This window comes from Misgurnus anguillicaudatus, chromosome 3 (genome assembly GCF_027580225.2).
Source record: "Misgurnus anguillicaudatus chromosome 3, ASM2758022v2, whole genome shotgun sequence".
Lineage (NCBI taxonomy): Eukaryota > Metazoa > Chordata > Actinopteri > Cypriniformes > Cobitidae > Misgurnus > Misgurnus anguillicaudatus.
Window position 1 is genome coordinate 34,241,491 of NC_073339.2, and position 24,291 is coordinate 34,265,781.

Genomic DNA, 24,291 nt, shown 5'->3' on the forward strand with positions numbered 1-24,291 from the left:
AGCTAGCGGGGGCTGCGTCAGACAGAGTTACAGCACGCACGGCGATGAGAAAGGTATGTATGTACTGATCTAACTATGGGGGATACGGTGAATAAGATAAATTCCCAAAATCTGGGCGTGTTCCTTTAAGTGAACTGAAAGGATTGGCGTATCATATGGACGCAAAATTGGAATTTGGCTTATGTATTGCACGCTTTTTCACACTATTCGCACTGGAGTATAAGCCGCATCATTCAAAAATGCGTCATTAAGACAAAATAACATATATAAGTGACAGTGGATATACGTTGCGTTTATTTAGAAAATTACTTCACAAAATCAAAGCCGAAAAACAGACATTTAATCTGAAAAGGCAAGTTATTCAACTAAACAATAGCAGACAGAACAGCAGGCTGAATAGATGTCTGTACGTTAAAGTAATATTGTCAGTTATTTAAACAATAAACCATATACAGAACTTACCTGGAAGGTTGAATAGTCTAAATTAACTGAACAAGTCAACTAGCGTGAAGTTTGCATACTCGTCATTTCACATCACTGAATCCATTGAATTACGTAAATGAATACAGAAGCAACATATGGCGGACTCTTGTGGCTGTAGACGGTAATGTTGTCTCTTGCCTCATAAATGACAAAATTAATTCATACTGACTTACAAGGCGTATAAAATACAGTATATGCAAATAATGAGAATGGGCTGATCATGGTATAACCATGTTTTTGCGAGAGGATAATACCAAAAAATGCAGTATTTAATAGTAATAATAACATCAGTAATCAAATGTATACAAAAATTTGCAGTATCCACCCCACACTTTACATACTGTAGTAATCCATTAGCAAAAGTTACAGCTTTGGGTCTTTTTGAGATTTTTCCTTAAACTTTCTTTGTTTAGATTGTGTCGAGTCTAAAATTAGAGTTTCTGGACTGCAATTGGTTTAGATTCTGGGCTGTGCCATTGGAAGAAATATACAGTCTTGTTTCCAGCCTTTCCCTCATAGTTTTTGCTGTGCGCTTTCCACCATTGTCCTGCTGGAAAATTAATCTTACCCTACATACAGATCTGGCTGACTGGTTTTTCCTCAAGGATTTGTATGTATGTTGGCTCTTTCCACATTGTTCATGATGCCAGGAAGCTGTCCAGCTCCTTCTGCTGAAAACCAACCGCAGTGTATGATGTTGCTACCACTATGCTTGACAGCTGGTTATGATGTTATGATGTGTTTTCAATACACAGGCCTCAACTATAGTCTCATCAAAATGAAGGTTTCAGATAATGCTAGGGTTTATCACATGACTTCTAAGAAAATCCAAAACGAATGTTATGATGCCATTGGTTTTCTGCATGATATTCTTTAAGAATCTGTATCTGTGATGTAATTGTTTAAAGCTGAAACTTTTTCGCGTTAAAATGAATTATTACCTTACTCAGATTCACAATGGTAGGTTTACAATAATAATTTTAAATGTGAGCAGTTGGGAACAGATTTCCCAGGAAATGTCAGTGTGACAATTTTGTATATGCGTGGTTACACAAAAAAGGGACCCAGCTGCTATTTCGCTTGTGTTGGTACTCAGAATGGTGCAATAGCAGTTGTTTAAAATTCAAACTTGTCATCTTAATGGCAGCTTTAATCTTGGAAGTTCTAAGAGACAAAAATTGTTGACATTTGAGGATTTATCCTGTTGTTAAAATAAAGTTCCAAACTGTGGAAAGCTGGAATTCAATAAGGGAAAGCGACAGATCCCGTGCCAAAATAAGAGTTTAGTAGAATATGGGGAGGGCTCTTGAGAGGTGCCGATAGCTTTAGAGATCTAAAGGAATGGAAGATGTCAGTGTCATGATTTATCGTGGTGTATTGATCTATGTTTTAAAACATCTGCGTTTTAATTTGGTCCAAAACAAAAGTGGCAGATATGCATCATGTTCACTTTCTATCAGATGCACTTTGTAAAACGTACCGTATTTTCCAGACTATAAGTCGCACTTTTTTCATAGTTTGGCGGGTCCTGGAACTTAAGTTCAGGGTGCAACTTAAACGTCAAAATGATTTCATATGTGCCAAGAGAAACCTTTACCGTCTATAGCTGAGAGAGTCCGCTCTGTGCTGCTCATGTAATTCAATGGATTCAGTGATGTGGAATGACTTCAGGACCTTTTTAAACTTGATTTGGTTTGTCATGTTAATTTAACCTATTCAGCCTCCCAGGTATGTTCTGTATGCTATTGTTTATCGTGTAAATAACTGTTTATGTTATGTTATGTTATGTACGGAAACCTATTCAGCCTGCTGTTCTGTGCTATTATTTAGTAATAACTTGCCCTTCCAGATTAAATGTCTGTTCTTCGGCTTGGATTTTGTGTAACCCTAATTTTTAAATAAACACGACGTATAGTCCAGTGCGACTTATATATGTTTTTTTTTCTCTTCAAAACGCATTTTTGACTGATGGTACTTATACTCTGCAGTTCCTACTATCATGTCCATGTGGGACATATGATGCAATGATCACAGACAACCCATACGTACAGTAGTATAGCTCAAACAATCAGATTCACGAATAACAACCCATGTAAAGAAAATAACTTTACTTTTCAACTTTCAAACAGAGATGGCGATAGAGAGCCAAAAGTTAGTCCATTTCAACCAAATAATGGTCTAACTCTGTTAAGGTTGGACACTCCTCGTACAATTTTCCCTCTTGCTTGTATTAAGGTTTAAAGGAATACTCCACTTTCTTAAAAATAATATTTTGATGTCCAAAAAACTCTTAAATTGAGAAAAATCCTGGATTGTTTTTCTCAAAAAACTTAATTTCTTCTCTACTGAACATTTTGGATGACATGGGGGTGAGTACATTTTCAGTTTTTTTTTTAAGTGGAGTATTCCTTTATAAGCTTTTTTAATCTTCTCCCACTTTGTTTCATCCATAACACTGATCAACTTCAAGTTGGTAGGCAGCTTATTGGTCTTTATTGGTTTTCATAGCATGACAAATTTGATTTAAACTATGAGAACTCACAATGTCGGTAACATTTAGTAAATGAACAGCAGTAAATGTATTGTGATTACTCGGGGTAATAAAGTATTTAATTAAATGAAGGGTGTTTAAACAAAAATCTATGCATATTAAAGTTTGGCCTGTTTATGCATTATTTTTAATGTGTGTTCTCTGCAAGGATGTAGTTAATGTCTTTTGTATATACAGTTTTTAGCAGATATGGAGGCCAACCCATTGCTAAGGGACAGTGTGGAGTGTCAGCGGTTGGTAATGGAGGCCATGAAATATCATTTGTTACCAGAGAGACGGCCACTCCTCCAGAGCCCGAGGACACGCCCCCGTAAGGCCACTGTAGGGGCGCTTTTTGCCGTGGGTGGCATGGATGCCACAAAAGGTACCTCTGACATATCTTTTAATGCTGTTTCGATAGTTCGGTCAGCCTTTGCCTTAAAAATGTCAGACATAATCTGATAACAAGGTACCTCTAAGCCCCCCTCCTCTCTTTCTCCCATCTCTCTGTCAGTCTCCATTCCTTAGTAGAGTGGACTGCTGGTAATGAACATTTTCATTTTGCCATAATGATCTTTTGAATTAATAGAGCGTTTAACTTGAAAAATGTTTTTAATACTGTGTGGCCAGCTTGTGTAAAGGTCTGTAAGCAGTTTGTGTTTATATTGTGTCATATCTTCTTGGTGAAAGATGCTGATCTGTTATCTACCTGCATATTTGCTGGGTGAAATACAGCATGGCTGTATGTGTTATGTGTACTTGCTAAAGATGAACATTATGGCTGAAGGCAGAGCTGTGATAAATGCAAATCATGTAGGCTTTAGTTTGTTTTCAGTGTCTTCAGTGCTTCAGATGTAACTTATATTCAGTGGAAGCATGTTTACAAGATTTTGTGAAGAGCTAATATGCCTCCCTACTAAAAAAACACTCATTGAATGAAGTGACATTATTAAAAAGCAAAAGTAAATTTGCGGTTGTCTAGACAGAGCAAAAAAAGGAACACAAAGAATGCAGACTTTTTCAATTTGAATTAAAGCTTTGTACTTCCTTTTTTTTTTAGCTGTTAATAGCTATTGACATTTAGTCATACCCGTCAACCCTCCCGTTTTTGCTGTGATTCTCTCATATTTTATCATTCTTTCTCACCATTATCCAATTTGATTCATTTCCCATATTTCTCCCATATTTTTAGCCTATTTATAAAAAAATTCCACTGACGATATTTGATGTTTGCTACATTCACACCCGGTAAAGCAGACGGCAGTATATCTGTAAAATATCACTGAAACAGCATCCGCCAATGAAACAAGAAGAAGAAAAGCTTCTGGAGGATGGGTAGAGGATGACAAGCCGTACGCAAAGTTACAACTGCCTAGTGCATTTAGCTCACACATTTGGATGTGCTGGCTAATGCTTGAGGCCGGGTGTGCATTTTTTGTAATTTGCGTCTAGGGAAACACTGCTGATTGTGCTTTAATACTTAACTCAGAAGGTTTTAAGTAATGCTTTTCAGTACAAATACAAAAAAAATATTTTTTAGCCCTTTTTATTGGGGAAGGGGGGGGGGGGTGAAAAGGTGATGTACACCTTCAAATTAATATAACTCTGGCATTTTTTGGTCTAGAAGCCTAATTTTGGTCTTGTTTTAAAGAAGCCACTTTAAAAAAAGAAACGGAAGTGTCTGGACGTAAAAATACATTTTTATAGCAGTTATTTCTTTTTGTAATAAATAAAAAAATGCAATATAGTATTATTTTTAAAACATAAATTAATAAAAAAACTGAGGTTTATGTTGGTTTGCTGCATTGTCACAAATGAATAAATTACAGTTACTGCATTATTATTACTGCTAAAAGGTTTTGAAATATGAAAACTCCATTCTTAGACCTTTCCAACCATATAGTTTGTCGTGATAGATTAACATTTACATGAAAAATATTGAAGTAAACTTAGGTGTCCCGCTCACGGGACAACGCAAGTTAACGGGCTAACGTTACGTTACGTAACGTTACGGTTTGGGAAGTTTCCCTTATTTTTAAATTCCAATGTTGACAGATATGCATTTGGTATTTCCTATTTGAAAACTTACTATTAAAATACTTATGTAGTTAATTATGAAATCAAGTTTGATTTTAAGCATTGAATTTACTTGATTTTCTTTGACATGTCCTTACTCAGTCAGTATTACAGATATTAAGGTTATATTTGACAGCTGTCTGCCTTGTTCCGAACACAGGACTCTAATGCTTATCTTTTTGCCCAGTGAGTTTTCAGTAAGCAGTTATCAGTAACACTTGACAATAAGGCTCATAAGTTAACATTAGTTAACTACAATTGTTAACATGAACTAATAATGAACTACACTTATACAGCATTTATTAATCTTTGTTAATGTTAATTTCAACAATTACTCATAGTTTATTGAAATCTTGTTAACGTTAGTTAATGCACTGGGAACTAACATAAACACACAATTAAAAGCTTTTTTTCTATTAACTAACATTAACAAAGATTAATAAATACTGTAACTAATGTATTGCTCATGGTTTGTTCATGTTAGTTTATACATGAACTAATGTTAACTAATGAACCTTATTGTAAAGTGTTACCCAAATATCTTATTTGGTAAAAAAAAACTGTGACATCATTCTAATTACTAAGATGTCTAAATAGTATTAATGAGTGCTTTTAAAGGCGGGGTGCATGCTTTTTGGAGACGGGATGAGTACCAAAACACACTTGAAGCCAATCAGCAGTAAGGAGCATATCTACTAACCGACATCGTTGCCTGGGTTGAGTATGTGTGGGGCGGGTCTATCAAAACAAGATCCAGATTCTATTGGGGTAGGGCCGTGTTTGTTAAAGGAACAGTAAAAAATGTATATCAATTGATCACAAAATGGCCCTGATATGTCACTAGACATTAAGAAATCATTTTTATTTCAAATACTTATATGACTGACAACAGTGGTCTGGCCAGGATATTGTCATTTAAAAAGTGGAGTTGCAGCCCTCAACTGATGTTTATGTTGTCATTTTCTGTATTGGCCACCAGTTGTGTGATTGCAGTACCAGTTTTAGCCACAGGTTTTGTGATTGCAATACCAGTTTTGGCCACAATCCTACATACTGTTCCTTTAAGGTGATTTCAAATATCAACATTGGCTTTCAGAGGTCATGCACCCCGCCTTTAAAGTTAACGTAAATTTGGATGTATTCATGCCTGGTTGTTTAGGATTTTAACTGACTGGAATTGTTTTAAAAGGGGCCACTAGTGTTGAGCAGTACTGTTTACGGAGGGATACGTGGTGGCAAGTGGCCGTCATGAGCGGGAGGCGTCTACAGTTCGGCGTTGCAGTCCTGGACGATCGCTTGTATGTGGTAGGGGGACGAGATGGCTTGAAGACCCTCAACACTGTGGAGTGTTACAACCCTCGCAGCAAGAGCTGGAGTGTCATGCCACCCATGTCCACTCACAGACATGGCCTGGGTGAGGAATGACCGCTTTAGTGCCTTTATATTCATGGATTGCTTGGGACACATTTAACATGTATTTAACATCTAAAGGTGCAATGTGGGACTTTTAGAAGGATCTCTTGACAGAAAAGCAATATATTATACATAACTATATTATCAGTGATGTATAAAGACCTTATGAAATGAACTCTTGGTTTTATTACCTTAGAATGAGCCGTTTTTATCTATATACACTGCGGGCCCCCTAACATGGAAGTGGCCATTTTGCGGCATCATGTTTCTACAATAGTCCTAAATAAACAAACTGTACTATAGAGCGCGTTTTGTTACTACAGTATGTTGTTTCAGACGATGACGTGTTTGTCCTGTGGCTGCTACTGTAGCTTGACTATGCATTTTGAAAAGGAGGGGTGAGCTGTGGACTGAGCCATTGGTTGCAATTCACAGTCTCACCACTAGATAGCACTCAATGTCCCACATTGCATCTTTAAAGGTGATCCAACCTTCTTTAAAATCTGTTTGTAACAGCTGCAAGGTTCAGGTCTCTTTGAGCGTACAGCTTATTTGCATGTTGTGACCGTGTATATGTGTGTTTTTGTGTGTGTAGGTGTTGCAGTGTTAGAAGGCCCTATGTATGCAGTGGGTGGTCATGATGGTTGGAGTTACCTAAGCACTGTAGAGCGCTGGGACCCTCAAGCTCGCCAGTGGAGCTTTGTTGCGTCAATGGCAACACCCCGGAGCACCGTAGGAGTTGCAGTCTTAAATAGCAAGTAAGCTTTGACACATTCAAATGTTATTCGCTTTGTCTGTGTTTAAATTGAATGAAGTATTACAAGTGTTTAAATTACCAATTATGTGTGTAAACGGTAATATTCTCCCATCTGTGTCTTGTCCTTCAAGGCTGTATGCAGTAGGCGGCAGGGATGGAAGTTCATGTCTGAAGTCAGTCGAGTGTTTCGATCCCCACACCAATAAATGGAGCAGCTGTGCTCCCATGTCCAAACGCAGAGGCGGTGTTGGCGTGGCAACATGGAATGGCTTCCTGTATGCCATCGGTGGCCATGATGCCCCTGCCTCAAGCTTGGCGTCTCGACTGTCAGACTGCGTTGAAAGGTAAGAACACCAAAACAAGACCGCAAAGAGTCAGTTTAGGGTTTAGCTTTCATAGATAGATAGATAGATAGATAGATAGATAGATAGATAGATAGATAGATAGATAGATAGATAGATAGATAGATAGATAGATAGATAGATAGATCAAATTATCATTATGGGGAGCTATAAAGACCCGTACATATTGTTCCCATGTGGAATTTGAAGATTGGTGTCGTTAATAAGTTCTTCTGCTACATTTGGTAAAAATAAATATGTAAAGTATACTGTGTGCGCATCTTAAGCTATGTCTTCTTCAGCTAACTGTTCTTTCAGTTTCTAAATAATGTGCAACCATATAAAGTAATTTCTCCCTTGTGAAAAGAGAGTGTGTTCAATTGAAAGTCAGTCTGGTTTAGCACAGCATATAAATGGAAAGAGGGTCCCAGAGAAAATGTCTGAATGTGTTTTTAGTACAATGCTCAACATTTATGATCTCAGCAAACCATTTCTGCCTAAAAAAAGCACAGTTTCCATTTCACGCAAGTACCAAACACCAGGATATATTGCTAAAATTACAAAAGTCTTGTGTTTTGGTTAGGTCTCAAATCTTAAGCAGTACTTCAGAAAGACAATGCGGGAATCCCAGAACATTGCGTTTATATCAAAGTGCCTGTCTCTGAGATGAGTCCCTGTAGAGAAACTTAAGTTGAAGAGTGCTGAACAAATAAAAAAATTGAAATGATTTTTTTCTTTTGTGAAAGAATGGACTGAGAATATGTGAGCCCATCTGTGAAAATTTGATGTCTTAAAGGAATATTCCATTTTCTTAAAAGAAAATCCAGATAATTTACTCACCACCATGTCATCCAAATTGTTGATGTCTTTTTTTGTTCAGTCGAGAAGAAATTATGTTTTTTGAGGAAAACATTGCAGGATTTTTCTAATTTTAATGGACTTTAATAGAGCCCAACAATTAATACTTAACTCAACACTTAACAGTTTTTTCAAAGTTTCAAAGGACTCTAAATGATCCCAAACGAGGCATAAAGGTCTTATCTAGCAAAACGATTGTCATTTTTGACCATAAAAATAACAAATATACACTTTTAAAGCACAACTTGCTAAGTCTAAATCCGGTCCAGCGCGACCTAACGTAAATGCGTAGTGACGTAGCGAGGTCACGTGTTACATATATAAAACGCACATTTGCGGACCATTGTAATTAAGAAACTGACACAATGACATTAATTAGTATCAGTTGACATACAACAACGTAGGAACGGTCCTCGTTCTCAACACTTGTAAACACTGGGGCGGAGTTTCGCGTTTGTCCTCTGTGACCTCTTGACGTCATGACGTATTTTTGACAATAAAAATAACAAACATAAACTTTTAAACCACAACTTTTCGTTTAAATCCGGTCGTGATGCGCCAACGTGACCCCACGCAATACGTCATGACGTTATACTAATTAATGTCTTTGTGTCAGTTTCTTGTTTACAATGGTCCGCAAATGTGCGTTTTATATATGTAACACGTGACCTCCCTACGTCACTACGCATTTACGTTAGGTCGCGCTGGACCGGATTTAGACGAGAAGTTGTGCTTTAAAAGTGTATATTTGTTATTTTTATTGTCAAAAATGACAATCGTTTTGCTAGATAAGACCCTTATGCCTCGTTTGGGATCATTTAGAGTCCTTTGAAACTCCGTTGAAAAAAACTGTTAAGTATTAAATGTTGGGCCCTACCAAAGCCCACCAAAATGAGAAAAATCCTGCAATGCTTTCCTCAAAAAACATTTCTTCCCGACTGAACAAAAAAAGGCATCAACATTTTGGATGACATGGTGGTGAGTAAATTATCTGGATTTTTCTTTTAAGAAAATTGAATATTCCTTTAACATTGGAATTTCTTTAAAAATGATTTTCTGAGACTGAAATTCATCACGCTTGACCTGACCTTACTCAGTCAATATTAAAGATATCAAGGTGATATTTTCACCAAATGTTTTTTTTATATATAAAATGATTTGATGTGAAAAATGTAAATAACCAAAAATGACTTATGAAAATAGCTGGATTTCCACAGGCAGGATCACATATGACAATAAGTCACAGAATTACATCAGGGGTCTCAAACGGGCTTGTGGATATTTCTGAGATTTCCCTCTCGTTGGAGGGCCGCAGAGCTATTTTAAAGGAAAACACTACCGTTTTTCAATATTTTACTATGTTCTTACCTCAACTTAGACAAATTAATACATTCCTTTCTTTTTTCAATGCGTGCACTTCTTTGTAGAGCGCATTGTGAATGTGTTTAGCCTAGCCCCATTCATTCCTTAGGATCCAAACAGGAATGAATTTAAAAGCCACCACACTTCCACATTTTCCCTATTTAAAGACTGTTACGTAAGTAGTTACACGAGTAAGTTTGGTGGCACATAATAAAACATGGCAATTTTTTAAGCGCATAAACTGTATTGTATGGCGGAAGAGCACTTAGTTTGCAGCACTTCAACCTCGGGTGCAGTAATATTGATGGAAGTTTAAGCGAGAAGGGGAGTAGTCAGGAGTGATGATGTTACTGCGCGCCAAGGTTGAAGTGCTGCAAACTAAGTGCTCTTCCCCCATACAATATAGTTCTCATTTTTATCCGCTTAAAAAATCGCCACGTTTTATTTTGTGCCACCATACTATGTAACTACTCATGTATCAGTCGTTAAATAGGGAAAACATGGAAGTGTGGTAGCTTCTAAATTCATCCCTGTTTGGATCCTAAGGAATGAATGGGGCTAGGCTAAATGCTAACACATTCACAATGCGCTCTACAAAGATTAAGTGCACTCATTGAAAAAAGATAGGTATGTATTCATTCGTCTAAGTTGAGGTAAGAGCATTGTAAAATAAATTAACCTTATCTTAAATAACTTTCTATTAAAACTTTGCACTAAAGTAACAAACTCAATTCCTGAACACATTTATTAACTTTTTTTGCAACCAGATAGTGTTTCTGTTTTGATTTATTTAGAATTTTTTAAAGGTCCTGTTCTTTTTGTGTTTTTAAAGCTTTGAACGTGTTTACAGTGCACAACATAACATGTGTTCATGTTTCACGTGTAAAAAAATGTGGTATTTTTCACACCATTTACTTAACTGTATAGCGCTGTTTTCACTATCCTGAAAACGGGCTGATGTCTTCCTTGTTTTATGAAGTCCCTCCTACAGAAATACGTAACGAGTTCTGATTGTGCAGCTTGTTTAGTGTGTTGTGATTTGATAGCAGCTTAGCTTGCCGTTAGCTTAGCTGACGAATGGCGTATTCCTGTGGGCGGAGTTTAGTCAAAAAATGTTCTAGTGACATCATTAAAGCAGGAAGTAGAGGGCTGTAGTCCAAACCGTCCGTTCGCTGTAGGCTTTGAAAAACGATTTCTATTAAAGAAAATATATCGCCTGGAAGTGAACTTTGATCTTTATCATTTTACAAGTATTATTTATGCTATTATAGCAACATTACACACTAACTAGGGTTTAAAAAATGGGATCAGAAAGAACATGACCTTTAAGACACAGACTTGAGTTGGTTATGTTCCATCTCTGTAAAATTAATATTGATGTGTCATCCATAGTTCAATATGTGTTGCATTACATCCCCACCTCTTGAAGGTTTTTACAAAACTAATATACAGACTGGTTTAAAGTCTTAATGGAGATATTTTGTTGCACTTCTGAACTTCGCATGTAAAGTATGTATGTTGCATATAGGAGTTTATTGATTTTAGTGCGTGTAAAGCCATGTAGGAGGTGTAAATGATCCCTTCATCACACCAACTGAACACCACATGACCCCTGAGCTGGTGTGCCAATTAAAAAGATATAGGATTTCAGTTTTTATTAATACATGACCAGTGAGCGAGAATTTTTTCTACTTTAGAATATAAATAAATTAAATCAAAGCTTTCACTGAAAGAAGAACCACTGCGGTCCACAGCATTTAGATTTTATGAGCTGCTTTGAAATGTCAGCGCACCGGGAGTCCATCTTTTCCAGAGTGGTTATTGGGTCTCTAAATGTCACTTCCTGTCCTTCTCACTATTGGTCATGTGTTGGAAGCATTGCATTAGCCCAAAATGCATTTGATCTTTTGTGTGACTGACTCGTGCTCATCTCCTCCAAGAACTGTCTTTCACGCCATCTCTTTCTTTCTTTGTCTGCTGCTGTTGCATCTTTGCTTTAAACAGATGTCCTCCTGTCTGTTTGTCTGTTTAACATCTCTTGCTCTGAGTCTTGTCAGTCAATGTTTGCTTTGTGCCCTGAAATTGTGCAGAACAAAGATGTAGTCAATTTACGACAGTATATTGCTGTATGCATCTGTAATATTTGCATAACGTTGAACATTGTTCCTCTTTCAGATATGACCCAAAGACAGACGTGTGGACAGCGGTAGCTCCCATGAGCCTCAGCAGAGACGCGGTAGGGGTTTGTCTTCTGGGGGACCGTCTGTATGCTGTGGGAGGCTATGATGGCCAGGTGTACCTGAACACCGTGGAGGCCTACGACCCCCAGACCAATGAGTGGACACAGGTAAACACACATCGTCTGTCTGTGTCTGACAATTTCTGCCCTTTTACATTATTCATCCATGTCTTCTTTCCTTCATGTTTCTTTTATGGTTTGGCCTACAGTAGCAATATGTCTTGATCCTGCCGGGGATGTTTGTTTATGGGGCTGTTTGTTCTGTATGTAAATGCTGCCTCCATCGCTTTGACACAGACACAGCTTTGCTCTGCATCACAGCATCTGTCATTACCTCTCACCGTAGCAACTGCCTTTTTCTCCTGGGTTTCATTTCTCGTTGTGTTTAGGTAATGTTTTTCAATCAAACGCAGAGAGTTCATTTGTAATAACACAACCCACCACATGTGTGTGTACTGTACGTTTAATTCAATTCAATTACACATCTTTGTGCATTAAGCTTTTAACACATTATGTTTAATTTTATCATTTCGTGTTGATTTTGTGTTAAAATATAACACAAGTTGTGTTAAAAGAAACACACAATGTGTTGTTTCAATAATAACACAGAGATGGGTGGATTCTGGGACAATGCATTTAGTGTGTTGTCCCAGAATCAACACTAATGTGTTGTTTTTAACACATTCGTTCTAAGACTGTATTGTATATATTTTTTAAATACATACATTGTTTCAAAGCAGCTTTACAGAAACAAGACAGTTCAGTCATGAAACGCTTAATCCACTGACCAATCAGCTTGCACATTATTGTCAAACTGCTTTTTTAGGTAATTCTTTGCCATAGAAAATGTACAGTATGGCACAGCATGCTATCAAGCTCTGTCATTTACCCGCCTCCATCCCCAGCTCCACCTGTCTAGATCTGGTTAGCAGCATCTCTTGCATGCTCACTACAACATGTGTGTAATAGCAGTAGCACAAGCAGATCTAGCTGCGACAAGACCAAGTGCATTGATATGTTACGACTACTAATATGCTAAAATGTTCTGTGAGAGTTGACCTGACTGAAATAGTTTTATCTGTAAGCACCAAGTGTGCAAGCCAGAGCAACTTTGGAAAGAACCAAAATATCAAAAGGTAGTGAGTGAAAACCTTGGGAGAAACCAGGCTCGCACAGGGGGCAGTGAACATTGGTGCTACTGTAGTTATCCATATAGTCCTATATTAGTTTGATGGAATACATTTGCTAACCAAAAAGTTTAATTATTAAGTATGCATCTATAATGTCTATCTCTGTGGTGCTTGTAGATGGTGTGTCCTTTGTTATTGGTGCAGTGCTTACTGCATTCGAGGTGTAGCTGTGTATGAAAGTGTGGTGGAGAGCAATACTGTGTGCAGGGTTTCCCCGCAGAAAATTTGTTAGTTAAGGTGGTAGGGTTGGAATGGTGGGCGGGGCCGAGGGCGTGGCAATCAAAGGGTCGGGGCCTATGCGTCATGATGAAAATTAAAATATTTTAATAAAATAAATAAATAAAATATTTATTTTTAAAACACTCAGTGTTTTTACCTCTAAGAGGAATAGCTGCATGATGAAGTGAAACTAAAGGGTTAATAAACACAAACTAAAGCAGATGTTGTAGAACGTCTGGTGAACGATGATAGATAGCGCAAAAATTGTAAAAACTGATTATTTCCCACTATTAATTACATTTATCTTAAAGGAGTGTAACTACTGTAGCATGTAAATATAAGTAAAGTGAGCAAGAGCGCTTAACAATTATATTGAATCAACAGGCACGTGAAACCTAGCTAGCAGGTTGCTCAAACAACAAAATCACCAGCTAACTTACTTTAAAATTAGAAGAACTATAGACTAATACAATAACAGCCTTAAATAAACCCAAAACATAAATCCACTTACAACTGGCTTTTCTCCAGACATGACGGACCACGTATTATCTCATTTCGGAAGTGTAGTGCGCGTCTGCGCTATTCTCCGAGATGTTTTATAAACTGGCTAGTTATCCTCCAGACAGTGACGGTCCGAACCACGTCTTTCTCATTGCGGTCGTGTGGCGCGCGTCCCCGCATGCGGTGTGATGCGCTTACACGCTATTCTCCGAGATGCACTTGACAGCCTTTTGTGCAGCGAATTTATTTTTTATTTTTTGGACGGCCTAGTTAAGGCAGTAGGGTTTCCAGCTTAGGCGGGCTGCCTTAACTGAAATATGCTGTGGGAAACCCTGTGTGTGTGTTAACAAAAAAAAAAGATCATCAAAGGGCCACTTCACTTTTTTTTAAATGCTCATTTTCCAGCTCCCCTAGAGTTAAACATTTGATTTTTACCGTTTTGGAATCCATTCAGCTGATCTCGGGTCTGGCGGTACCACTTTTAGCATAGCTTAGCATAATTCATTGAATCTGATTAGACCGTTAGCATCACGCTAAAAAATAACCAAAGAGTTTCAATATTTTTACTATTTAAACTTGACTCTTCTGTAGTTACATCGTGTACTAAGACTGACGGAAAATTAAAAGTTGCGATTTTCTAGGCAGATATGGTTAGGAACTAAACTCTCATTCTAGCGTAATAATCAAGGACTTTGCTGCTGTAACATGGCAGCAGGAGGCGCAATTATATTATTCCGCAAGTCCCCAAGGGGACTATTTTCGGGCAGTGCGTAATATCATTGCGCCGGCTGCAGCCATGTTACAGCAACAAAGTTCTTGATTATTACGTCAGAATAAGAGGTTAAGAGTTCCTAACCATATCTGCCAAAATCGCAACTTTTAATTTTACGTCGGTCTTAGTACATGATGTAACTACAGAAGAGTCAAGTTTTAAATAGGAAAAATATCTAAACTCTTTGGTTATTTTTTAGCGCTATGCTAATGGTCTAATCAGATTTAATGGATTGTGCTAAGCTATGCTAAAAGTGGTAGTGCCAGACCCGGAGATCCGCTGAATGGATTCTAAAACGCAAAAAATCAAATGTTTAACTCTGGCGGAGCTGGAAGTGTCCCTTTTAGTATGCATCTATAATGTCTATCTCTGTGGTGCTTGTAAATGGTGTGTCTTTTGATATTGGTGCAGTGCTTCCTGCATTCAAGGTGTAGCTGTATATGAAAGTGTGGTGGAGAGCAATACTGTGTGTGTTAACAAAAAATAAATGATAATTAAAAACATCAATCCAATAAATGCACTGCAGAGAAGGTCATTGCCTGCGTCCCAATGCGCTTACTTATACTATGCCTGCCTGTACTGTTTTTATTATGGGAAAATATAAACATTTGAGTTCTTTTGAAAGAAATGGGACATGCTAAATCTAATTATTTTGACTACATTTTAGTACTGATAGTATGCAAATTGGCATGCAGGGATTGTCAAAAAGAATGCTAATGTGATTTTGTGATTTTTAGGTGGCGCCGCTGTGTTTAGGTCGAGCTGGAGCCTGTGTGGTTGCAGTGAAGCTTTGATATGCTGTCAGTCATCTCCATGGTGACCATCTAGAGTGTAAACCTACAGTGGTCCTGATGCAGTGTGTCTGGATGGATAAGAGCATCTGCTGACCAGGAAAGAAAGAAATAATACACAGACACACAGCAGAACACTGAACTCTGGTATACTGCTATGCATTTTAGTATGTATTTATCTATTGTATTCACTGCAAAAACTATACTTCCTTTTTACATGATTGAATCATGCATTTATCTGTTCACCCTGTCTCATCCCTTCATCTGCATTCTCCGTTACTGACATATTCTTCCCTGATGATAGAACAGTGACTGTATAACAGTGAGTACTCTCAGGGGACACAGTGGAAATGATGAAACAGATCATTCGGAGTCGATTAAAAATATAACTGGAACATGCAGAGCCAAAAAATAATCTGTCATTCAAGAACAGCCGGAGTGTAGTTAAGCATATCTGATAAAGAGACTGATGAGGAGAAAAAATTAAATTGGACCTACGGTACATTTAAAAAATCAAGCATGGATAAAAGGAATAGATAAAAAAGAAATAATAAGAAGGGAAAATAAGAAATGAAAATCAGCCTGCATGCTGACAACGAAACTTCCACATTATTAGTCCATTTCAGGCATGCGTGTCTTCTATATTTAATTGATCTGCCCGAAGACAGTCAAAGCACATCGGCAACATTGCATATAAATATGATAATTATACCTACAAGGGAGTAACACAAGCTTCTTTACACTGTGTGCGCTCATTCCCCAAAACGCTTTAAGCTCAAAGAAAGACGATCATAATGAGGTCTAATGCATATTCACACAGTGCTCATTGGAGGAAGTTAACCACACAAACTGAAATGCTGTTTCTATACCAGTGTCTCTCTCCAGGGGGATTTGGCGAAAGATTAAAAAGTGGGTTGTAAATAATGGTTATTGTGAGCGGTACTGTGGCTCGTTCAATGTTATATTCATATTATTTCTATTTTTATACAGTGATTCATCTCTGAAACAGCAGGATTCTGGGTCAGTGTCCGTTTGATGTAAATAAATTCTGCCAGGGTGCAGGAAAAGAGAAGTTCAGATGACTAAGGTTTAGATTTAGTGCATCTCTCTTTCAATGAACCACAAATAGATGGAAAAAATATGTAATGCTTAAATAGGAAGTCTTAACAGGATGCGATAAGAAAATTACGGGTTGGTGTTAAAACCATTTGTGTATTATATTACATAATTAATACTTTAGTCATTTAAGTATTTTTTTACACAATTGGCAAATAGTGTTTCTTTTTTTTGAGGTAGAACAGAAACTATTTGCCAATATGGTTACGCAAGTAAACATAATTTTTGTTTTGTTATATATTTTCTCTTTAGCCTTGTCTTATAGCTTCTTCTCACATTAATGCATCTTGTTTTAAAGGTACAATAAGTAGGATTTTCCCCATCTAGTGGTGAAATTGTATTTTGCATTCAAACGAATAGTGCTCTCTAGCGCCTCGCCTTTCCAAATGCGTGTTGCAACTACGGTAGCCGTTATGTACTTACTGATCTCCTTGTCCGTTGCAGCTGGTTCACGTGTTCTGAATGAAAACACGTTGTGGAAACGCGTTGGTAGGCTAGTGCTTTTTGTCCCTCTCTGCTATTATAGTTTATAAGTATGGCGGAACAATATGGAAGCCTCCTTGGACTTACCCGCTCAATGTAAGTAAAGATGAGAAATTTAAGCTTACAAAGAAAAGTCAGATCACTGGCAGAGGTCATTTTACACCAACGAGGACATATTTATGTATAAAGACATTGATTTTGATTAATAAAACACTTAAAATCCTACTTACAGGCCTTGTTTCCTGTCTGCCATTATTGGACAAACTGATTAATCCAGGTGTGCCTGACTTCAGTAGTCACAACAACAATAATCAGGCGCACCTGGATTAATCAGTTTGTCCAGTGGTGGCAGACAGGAAACAAGGAGCTGGCTGAAGTTCAGGAAGTAGTGCAGCTGGGCATAAAGCCTATTACCAGGGTTCCCACTGGTCCTTGAAATCCTTATAAGTTTGTGAATCTGGGAAAAACAATTCAAAGCCCTGGAAGGTTTTTGAAAATAAACATACATAGATAAAGGTCACTGAAAGTGCTTGAATCTATTTTGTGCAAGAAGTTTGAAAAAAATCCATTTTATTTCCTGTGTAATGTAGGATGATGGCATAAAATGTCTAGATCAGGGGTGTCCAAACTTTTTCCTACCAAGGGCCAAAAATCAAACCTGACTGGGGTCCATGGGCTGAAAGTAAATGTTTCTGTGTTATATTAAAATTAAAGTTGCCCTGATTCGATTAAAGGTGCAGTGTGTAAATTTTAGCGGCATCCAGTGGTGAGGTTGTGAATTACAACCAACGGCTTAGGCGCTTTTTTTAGCATTGAGAAGCTATGGTAGAAAAACATGTAATTGACGGAGACAACTTAGTAAAAAAAGTTTGTCCGTTGAAGGAATATTCCATTTTCTTAAAAGAAAAATCCAGATGGTTTGCTCACCACCATGTCATCCAAAATGTTGATGTCTTTCTTTGTTCAGTCGAGAGGAAATTATGTTTTTTGAGGAAAACATTGAAGGATTTTTCTTATTTTAATGGACTTTAATAGACACCAACAATTGATACTTGGCTCGGCACTTAACAGTTTTTTTCAACGGAGTTTCAAGGTGCTATAAACAGTCCCAGACGAGGCGTGGGGTTCTTGTCTGGCGAAACGATTGTCATTTTTGACAAAAAATAAGACAATAATACGCTGGACCGGATCTAGACGAGAAGTTGTGGTTTAAAAGTGTATATTTGTTATTTTTGTTGTCAAGGGTGACAGTCGTTTTGCTGGATGGGACTCTTGTGCCTCCTTTGGGATTGTTTGTGGTCCTTTGAAACTCCGTTGAGGGGGGCTGTTGTGTGTTGAGTTGGGTGTTGGGTGTTGGTGTCCGTTGGGGTCCATTAGAGTGGGAAAAATCCTGCAATGTTTTCCTCGAGAAAGATAGTTTCTTCTCGACTGAGCAGGGAGGGACATCGGCATTTTGGATGACATGGTGGTGAGTAGATTGTCTGGATTTTTCTTTTAAGAAAATGGAATATTCCTTTAAGGGCTTCTGTAGAAACATGGTGGCACAAAATGGCGACTTCAATGTAAGGGGACCCTCTGTGTATGTAGATAAAAACGTCTCATTCTAAGATAATAAAAACATAATGGTTCATTATAAAAAGGTCTTTATACACACCCCTGATAATATAGTTTTGTATATTTTGCATTTTTGTCAAAAGATCCTTCTAAAAATCACACACTGCACCTTTAATGTATAATTTTCTAATATTTAAAAAATAATTTACTAATGCAGTTTTATTTTCAAAGATAACTGTTATAGCTATAAAAAACAATTTTGCCAATCATTTTTAAATTTTGTCTGTGTGCCACTCCCGTGACCTCTCCATTATTAGCCCACAGTACCTGAGTTTGTTGAGTTTTATAATGCTTCCTATACACCTTCAAATATGCATGCCATGTACATAAAAAATATTAAAAATGATTTTATTTCAATTTACAAAAAATTTTATTTTAGAAAATGTTTAATTTACGTTTATTCTTTTTCTTTATTTGTCGTGGAATGATGGGCAAATTAAAGGTCATTGTGAGACAAGTTTGGGCACCTCTGGTCTACACTGTTAGTTTTGAATGCTTATATCTTTGATCCATACCAAAATGCTTTTGTGTTTGATACATGAAAATTGTAACAATGTATCTTACAAGGTAACACGATGTAACCTTGCGCTCACTTAAAATTTGTCCCCACATTAAGTCCTTGAATATTAGAGAATTGAATTTGAAGTTAACCAAGGTGTGGGAACCCTGAATAACAGTTTCAGGTTTTTCAGGTATCTGTTTGTCAGAGAGATGGGTGGCATTATGTACCACATTTATACCCTATGCTGAGTAAAAGTGCAGCATCAAAGTCACAGTGAACACAGATTTGGTATTTGATCTGTAAATCCAGCTCTTTTTTAACTCGCCTGCATTTCGGTGTTTTACATGGAAGAAAGAGAGGTGTACAGAAAAAGAGAATGAATGAAATGACAGACACCGTTTGAGATCAGAACAATCTAAGATGTAGAAAAGATCCACATCCAGTTAACAATAAAATGTTAACGCCATACAGTAGATTGGAGCTGTGACATCATTGTACTCTGATTTAAACATACTGTTATGTCATATTACATCATTGTATGCTGTAATGCATTTTGCCTTCATTTTTGCATGGCTATAGTTTTTTATGCAATATGAAATTCGACTTCATGTGTATGAAATATCACTACTTCCCGAGGAAGGATTTTATTTAATTTAATTTGTTGGGTGAAATAACCCACCATTGGTTAAGTTACAACACTTTTACTGACCCAGTGCTGGTAGTATACCGTACATTACACCAAACATAAATATATAGCTCAGCTATTTAGAAAAGCAGAACCTGTATGAATATATCAACAGCATCCAAAAGATAATACAAGTGATATGCTTCTGTGTACAGTGTACAGCACGCACATATTGTAATGTTATATTGAACGTTATCGAAAATGTAAGCTGTTTATAAAAAAGGTATTACAGAGTTTAACTTCATCGTGCAGTGTTATAAATAATTATTTGATTTAAATATATATTTATATATCTTGGCATTTTAAGTATTCGGTACAGTGGCTTAACATATCATCTTTTCTATTGTAAATACTGTTATGCATATCGTATGTATATGTTGTGTTTTATAGATGCTTCCCTCTTTTGTGCATATATTGAGGCTTGTATTATTGATGGGAGGCTGAATAATTGACTTTTTTGTGTAACATGAATTGCTGACTAAAATAGTTTTTATTATACATTCCACATTGTTTGATTTTATTAATATTTTGTTTATTAAACTCAAAAAACATTGTTCAAAGCACCTGCTGTAAGTGTGTGTTTGTATATATATATGCGACCACCCTTATTGTGTGTATTGGTGCATTGTCATCCTGATACACTTCCACACTTGTACCATAGTACAATTTTTAAATAATTGGGTAAGATTTACACTGTGAACACACCATTGACTGATAGTTTACTGATATTTAATATTATGGCTATACATTTGCCTGACTATGTATATTGGACCTGTGCAACTCCTGACAAACAGTTTTGATGGAAACAGGAGAATTGGTGTGCATATTAAATACTGCATTAATCTGAGCAGCTGTGATTTTATGTTTTTTTTTACCAAGTTTGGGTCAGTACCCAGACTCCCCTTTCAGACAGCTTGTGATGTCAGTTAGTAGATACGCCCCTTACTGCTGAATGGCTACAAGTGAGTTTCGGTACTCAGCCCGACTCCCTTTTCCTAAGTGTTTTTCAAAAATCATGCACCCCGCCTTTAACCTCAATTGCTCCGCAGGCACTGTAGTGATTGCTGTCCACTGCTGGGTGTGTTCACGACTTGCAGTGTATGTGTTTACTATTCACTGGGATGGGTTAAATGCAGGGTCACATTTGTACAGCAGTGTCTGTGTAGTTAAAACAGACACATGAGTCAAGATCATTAAAAAGGGTTTGTACTGCCCCCTGGTGGCTTGTAAATGTATGAACAGGATTTCAGTTATTAAACATAATGTAAGTGTTACTCAAGTTGGCTGATTTAACCATCTGAGCAGAGTCTGACAATATTGTGCTTATTGATCATTGACATATTTATAGTCAGCACGAACAGAACCAAATCAGGACATTTTCTACATCTGCTGATAACAATGGTATTGTATCTGTACCCATCTATTTTCTCCAAATGTTCAACATGTCCTTTTAACCCAATGGGACTGGCATTTTACTCAGTAATTACAGTAAATAAGTAAATTAAAATGTACACATCCTGGCACATTTAATGTAACACGCACAACAAAATAGCTACACTCAGAATGTTTAAATACCATTTTGGCTTCATTACTGAAACACAAGCATAATACATTAATGTAATGCAACAACTGATTGAATAATTTATTTACATAAATAAATAATTTACACAGGAATTTATTCTGCACGTGTTTCACAAATAAAGCCCAGAGAAAGAGTAACACTTTACAATAAGCTTAATATATATATATATATATATATATATATATATATATATATATATATATATATATATATATATATATATATATATATATATACACTCACCTAAAGGATTATTAGGAACACCTGTTCAATTTCTCATTAATGCAATTATCTAATCAACCAATCGCATGGCAGTTGCTTCAATGCATTTAGGGGTGTGGTTCTGGTCAAGACAATCTCCTGATTTCCAAACTGAATGTCAGAATAGGAATGAAAGGTGATTTAAGCAATTTTGATCGTGGCATGGTTGTTGGTGCCAGATGATGTGGTCTGAGTAGCCTATTTTACAATCTGCTCAGATATTTTCACGCACAACCATTTCTAGGTTTTACAAAGAATGGTGTGAGAAGGGAAAACATCCAGTATGCGGCAGTCCTGTGGGCGAAAATGTGTTGTTGATGCTAGAGGTCAGAGGAGAATGGGCCAACTGATTCAAGCTGATAAAAGAGCAATTTTGACTAAAATAATCACTCGTTACAACAGAGTTATGCAGCAAAGCATTTGTGAAGCCACAACACGCACAACCTCGAGGCAGATGGGCTACAACAGCAAAAGACCCCACCGGGAACCACTCATCTCCACTACAAATAGGAAAAAGAGGCTACAATTTCCACAAGCTTACCAAAATTGGACAGTTGAAGACTGGAAAAATGTTGCCTGGTCTCGATTTCTGTTGAGACATTCAGATGGTAGAGTCAGAATTTGGTGTAAACAGAATGAGAACATTGATCTATCATGCCTTGTTACCACTGTCCAGGCTGGTGTTGGTGGTGTAATGGTGTGAGGGATGTTATCCTGCCACACTTTAGGCCCCTTAGTGCCAATTGTGCATCGTTTAAATGCCACGGCCTACCATCCTCTGATGGCTACTTCCAGCAGGATGCATCATGTCACAAAGCTTGAATCATTTCAAATTGGTTTCATGACAATGAGTTCGCTGTACTAAAATGGCCCCCACATTCACCAGATCTCAACCCAATAGAGCATCTTTGGGATGTGGTGGAATGGGAGCTTCGTGTCCTGGATGTGCATCCCACAAATCTCCATCAACTGCAAGATTCTTATAGTTCATGTTAGCTAATGCATTAACTAATGTTAACAAATACAACCCTATTGTTAAATATTACCAGAGAAAGTTGTTTTATGATAGTGATAGAGGTGAAATCACAGATAATCATAATGGAGAAGTGAAAAGTAACAGATAATTACTTTAAGATTAAACTCTTGCTTGCCCATTATAAAGATTATTGTTTTGCAGCACTTCACAAGAGAAATGAAACTATATGACCTCTTCATTACTAACACTGTTTATATTGCATTTTATTCCCTTAAAATATAAAACCAAAATAAATTTTGCTATTACTTTTACTCTACTGGTCTGAATCCTTTATCCGTAAATTATATTTATTTATGTAAATATGTTTATTTTAGAAAGAAAGAATGTTTTAAATCGTTTGGTGGACAGCAACCTGAACAAATCCTGCGAGACAAAATCAATCTTCTTTAATTATCGCTGTGTGAAGCATTTAGCGAACACAAAGAGTCCCAAATGGGATGTTGTCCCACATAATGTTATTCCGTCACCTTTGCTGTACATCACGTACCTGGCACAAGAATCGCTCTTATCTACCGACCTCACGTCTTTAGGTCCTGCAGAGAGAAGAAAATACTGCAGTTATTCACAGGAAGCTGTATAAAAATTCCCCTGGGGCCTAAGGGGCATAATCCTGTTCACTTCCTGTCACGAAATTCCCATATCTCAGTGAGATAATATCCTTTGTGAGAATCTAAGCAGACTTTTAACCTCCTTTATGCTGAAGTGAATAAAAAATGGGAAATCCAGGGCTGTCTTTAGCTTCTGAGCCACCAGGCAAAGCAAAGCCTTTAAATTATTTTTGAGCTGGACGTATTTGGCCGACTTGACACGCCCATGTTGAGATTAATAACTATTTTATCTGTATAAACATTAAGGGGTGGTTTTCAAGGATTATCTTAAGCCAGGACTAGGCCTTAGTTTAATTATGAAATATCACTAGTCTTAACAAACATGCCTTATTAAAAAGTGTATGTGTGTGTGTGTGTGTGTGTGTGTGTGTGTGTGTGTGTGTGTGTGTAACCCACTTGTATGTGTTTATCAACATAAATCAACATTTCTGCAGCAAACCCTGACATTTGGTCTCTGAATACTCAAGGTGTTTTTCTATTTTATTTGAGTCCACATGGAATATGTGTATTAAATATTTTTCAAGACCTTATTTGTGAATGTGGTGCTTAGTTTTATTGCAGACAAATTAAAAGTTTTGGCTCTAATGGGAAAAAAATCCTCACTGGACTAGACTGACCTGAGACAAGACCTTGAGCAACCACACTAATAAAAGATGCATCTCGACAAGGTTTTTTGTTCTGATCTGGGATGAAGTGGCACAAGTGTGTTCTGTTTACTTCTCAATCCCTGAATGACCTCCACCACACACATAAATCCTTAATTTATATTTAGACATGAGCAAAATAGCATTTTGGGAAAATCTTCAATGGTTTGCTAAAATAAATAAGTATGGATCATTCTGGCTTAATGCGTGCAATGCATTTCACCCCCC

General features: G+C 37.1%; 1 protein-coding gene across 6 annotated transcripts in view; it reads left to right on the forward strand.

Annotated features, from left to right (window-relative positions):
• klhl5 (kelch-like family member 5) overlaps positions 1-18,122 on the forward strand; it is an 82,411-nt gene extending 64,289 nt beyond the window's left edge. For 5 of the 6 annotated variants that reach the window (XM_055205638.2, XM_055205637.2, XM_055205639.2 and 2 more), the window contains 6 exons: positions 3,212-3,398; positions 6,279-6,503; positions 7,098-7,260; positions 7,391-7,603; positions 11,996-12,167; positions 15,479-18,121. In XM_055205638.2, coding sequence (XP_055061613.1) covers positions 3,212-3,398; positions 6,279-6,503; positions 7,098-7,260; positions 7,391-7,603; positions 11,996-12,167; positions 15,479-15,535 — 1,017 coding nt within the window. In that variant the 3' untranslated portion in view covers positions 15,536-18,121. Of the gene's footprint in view, positions 1-3,211; positions 3,399-6,278; positions 6,504-7,097; positions 7,261-7,390; positions 7,604-11,995; positions 12,168-15,478 lie in introns of all 6 variants that reach the window. The other variant, XM_055205635.2, reaches the window with a different exon arrangement.
• The last annotated feature ends 6,169 nt before the right edge of the window (positions 18,123-24,291 follow it).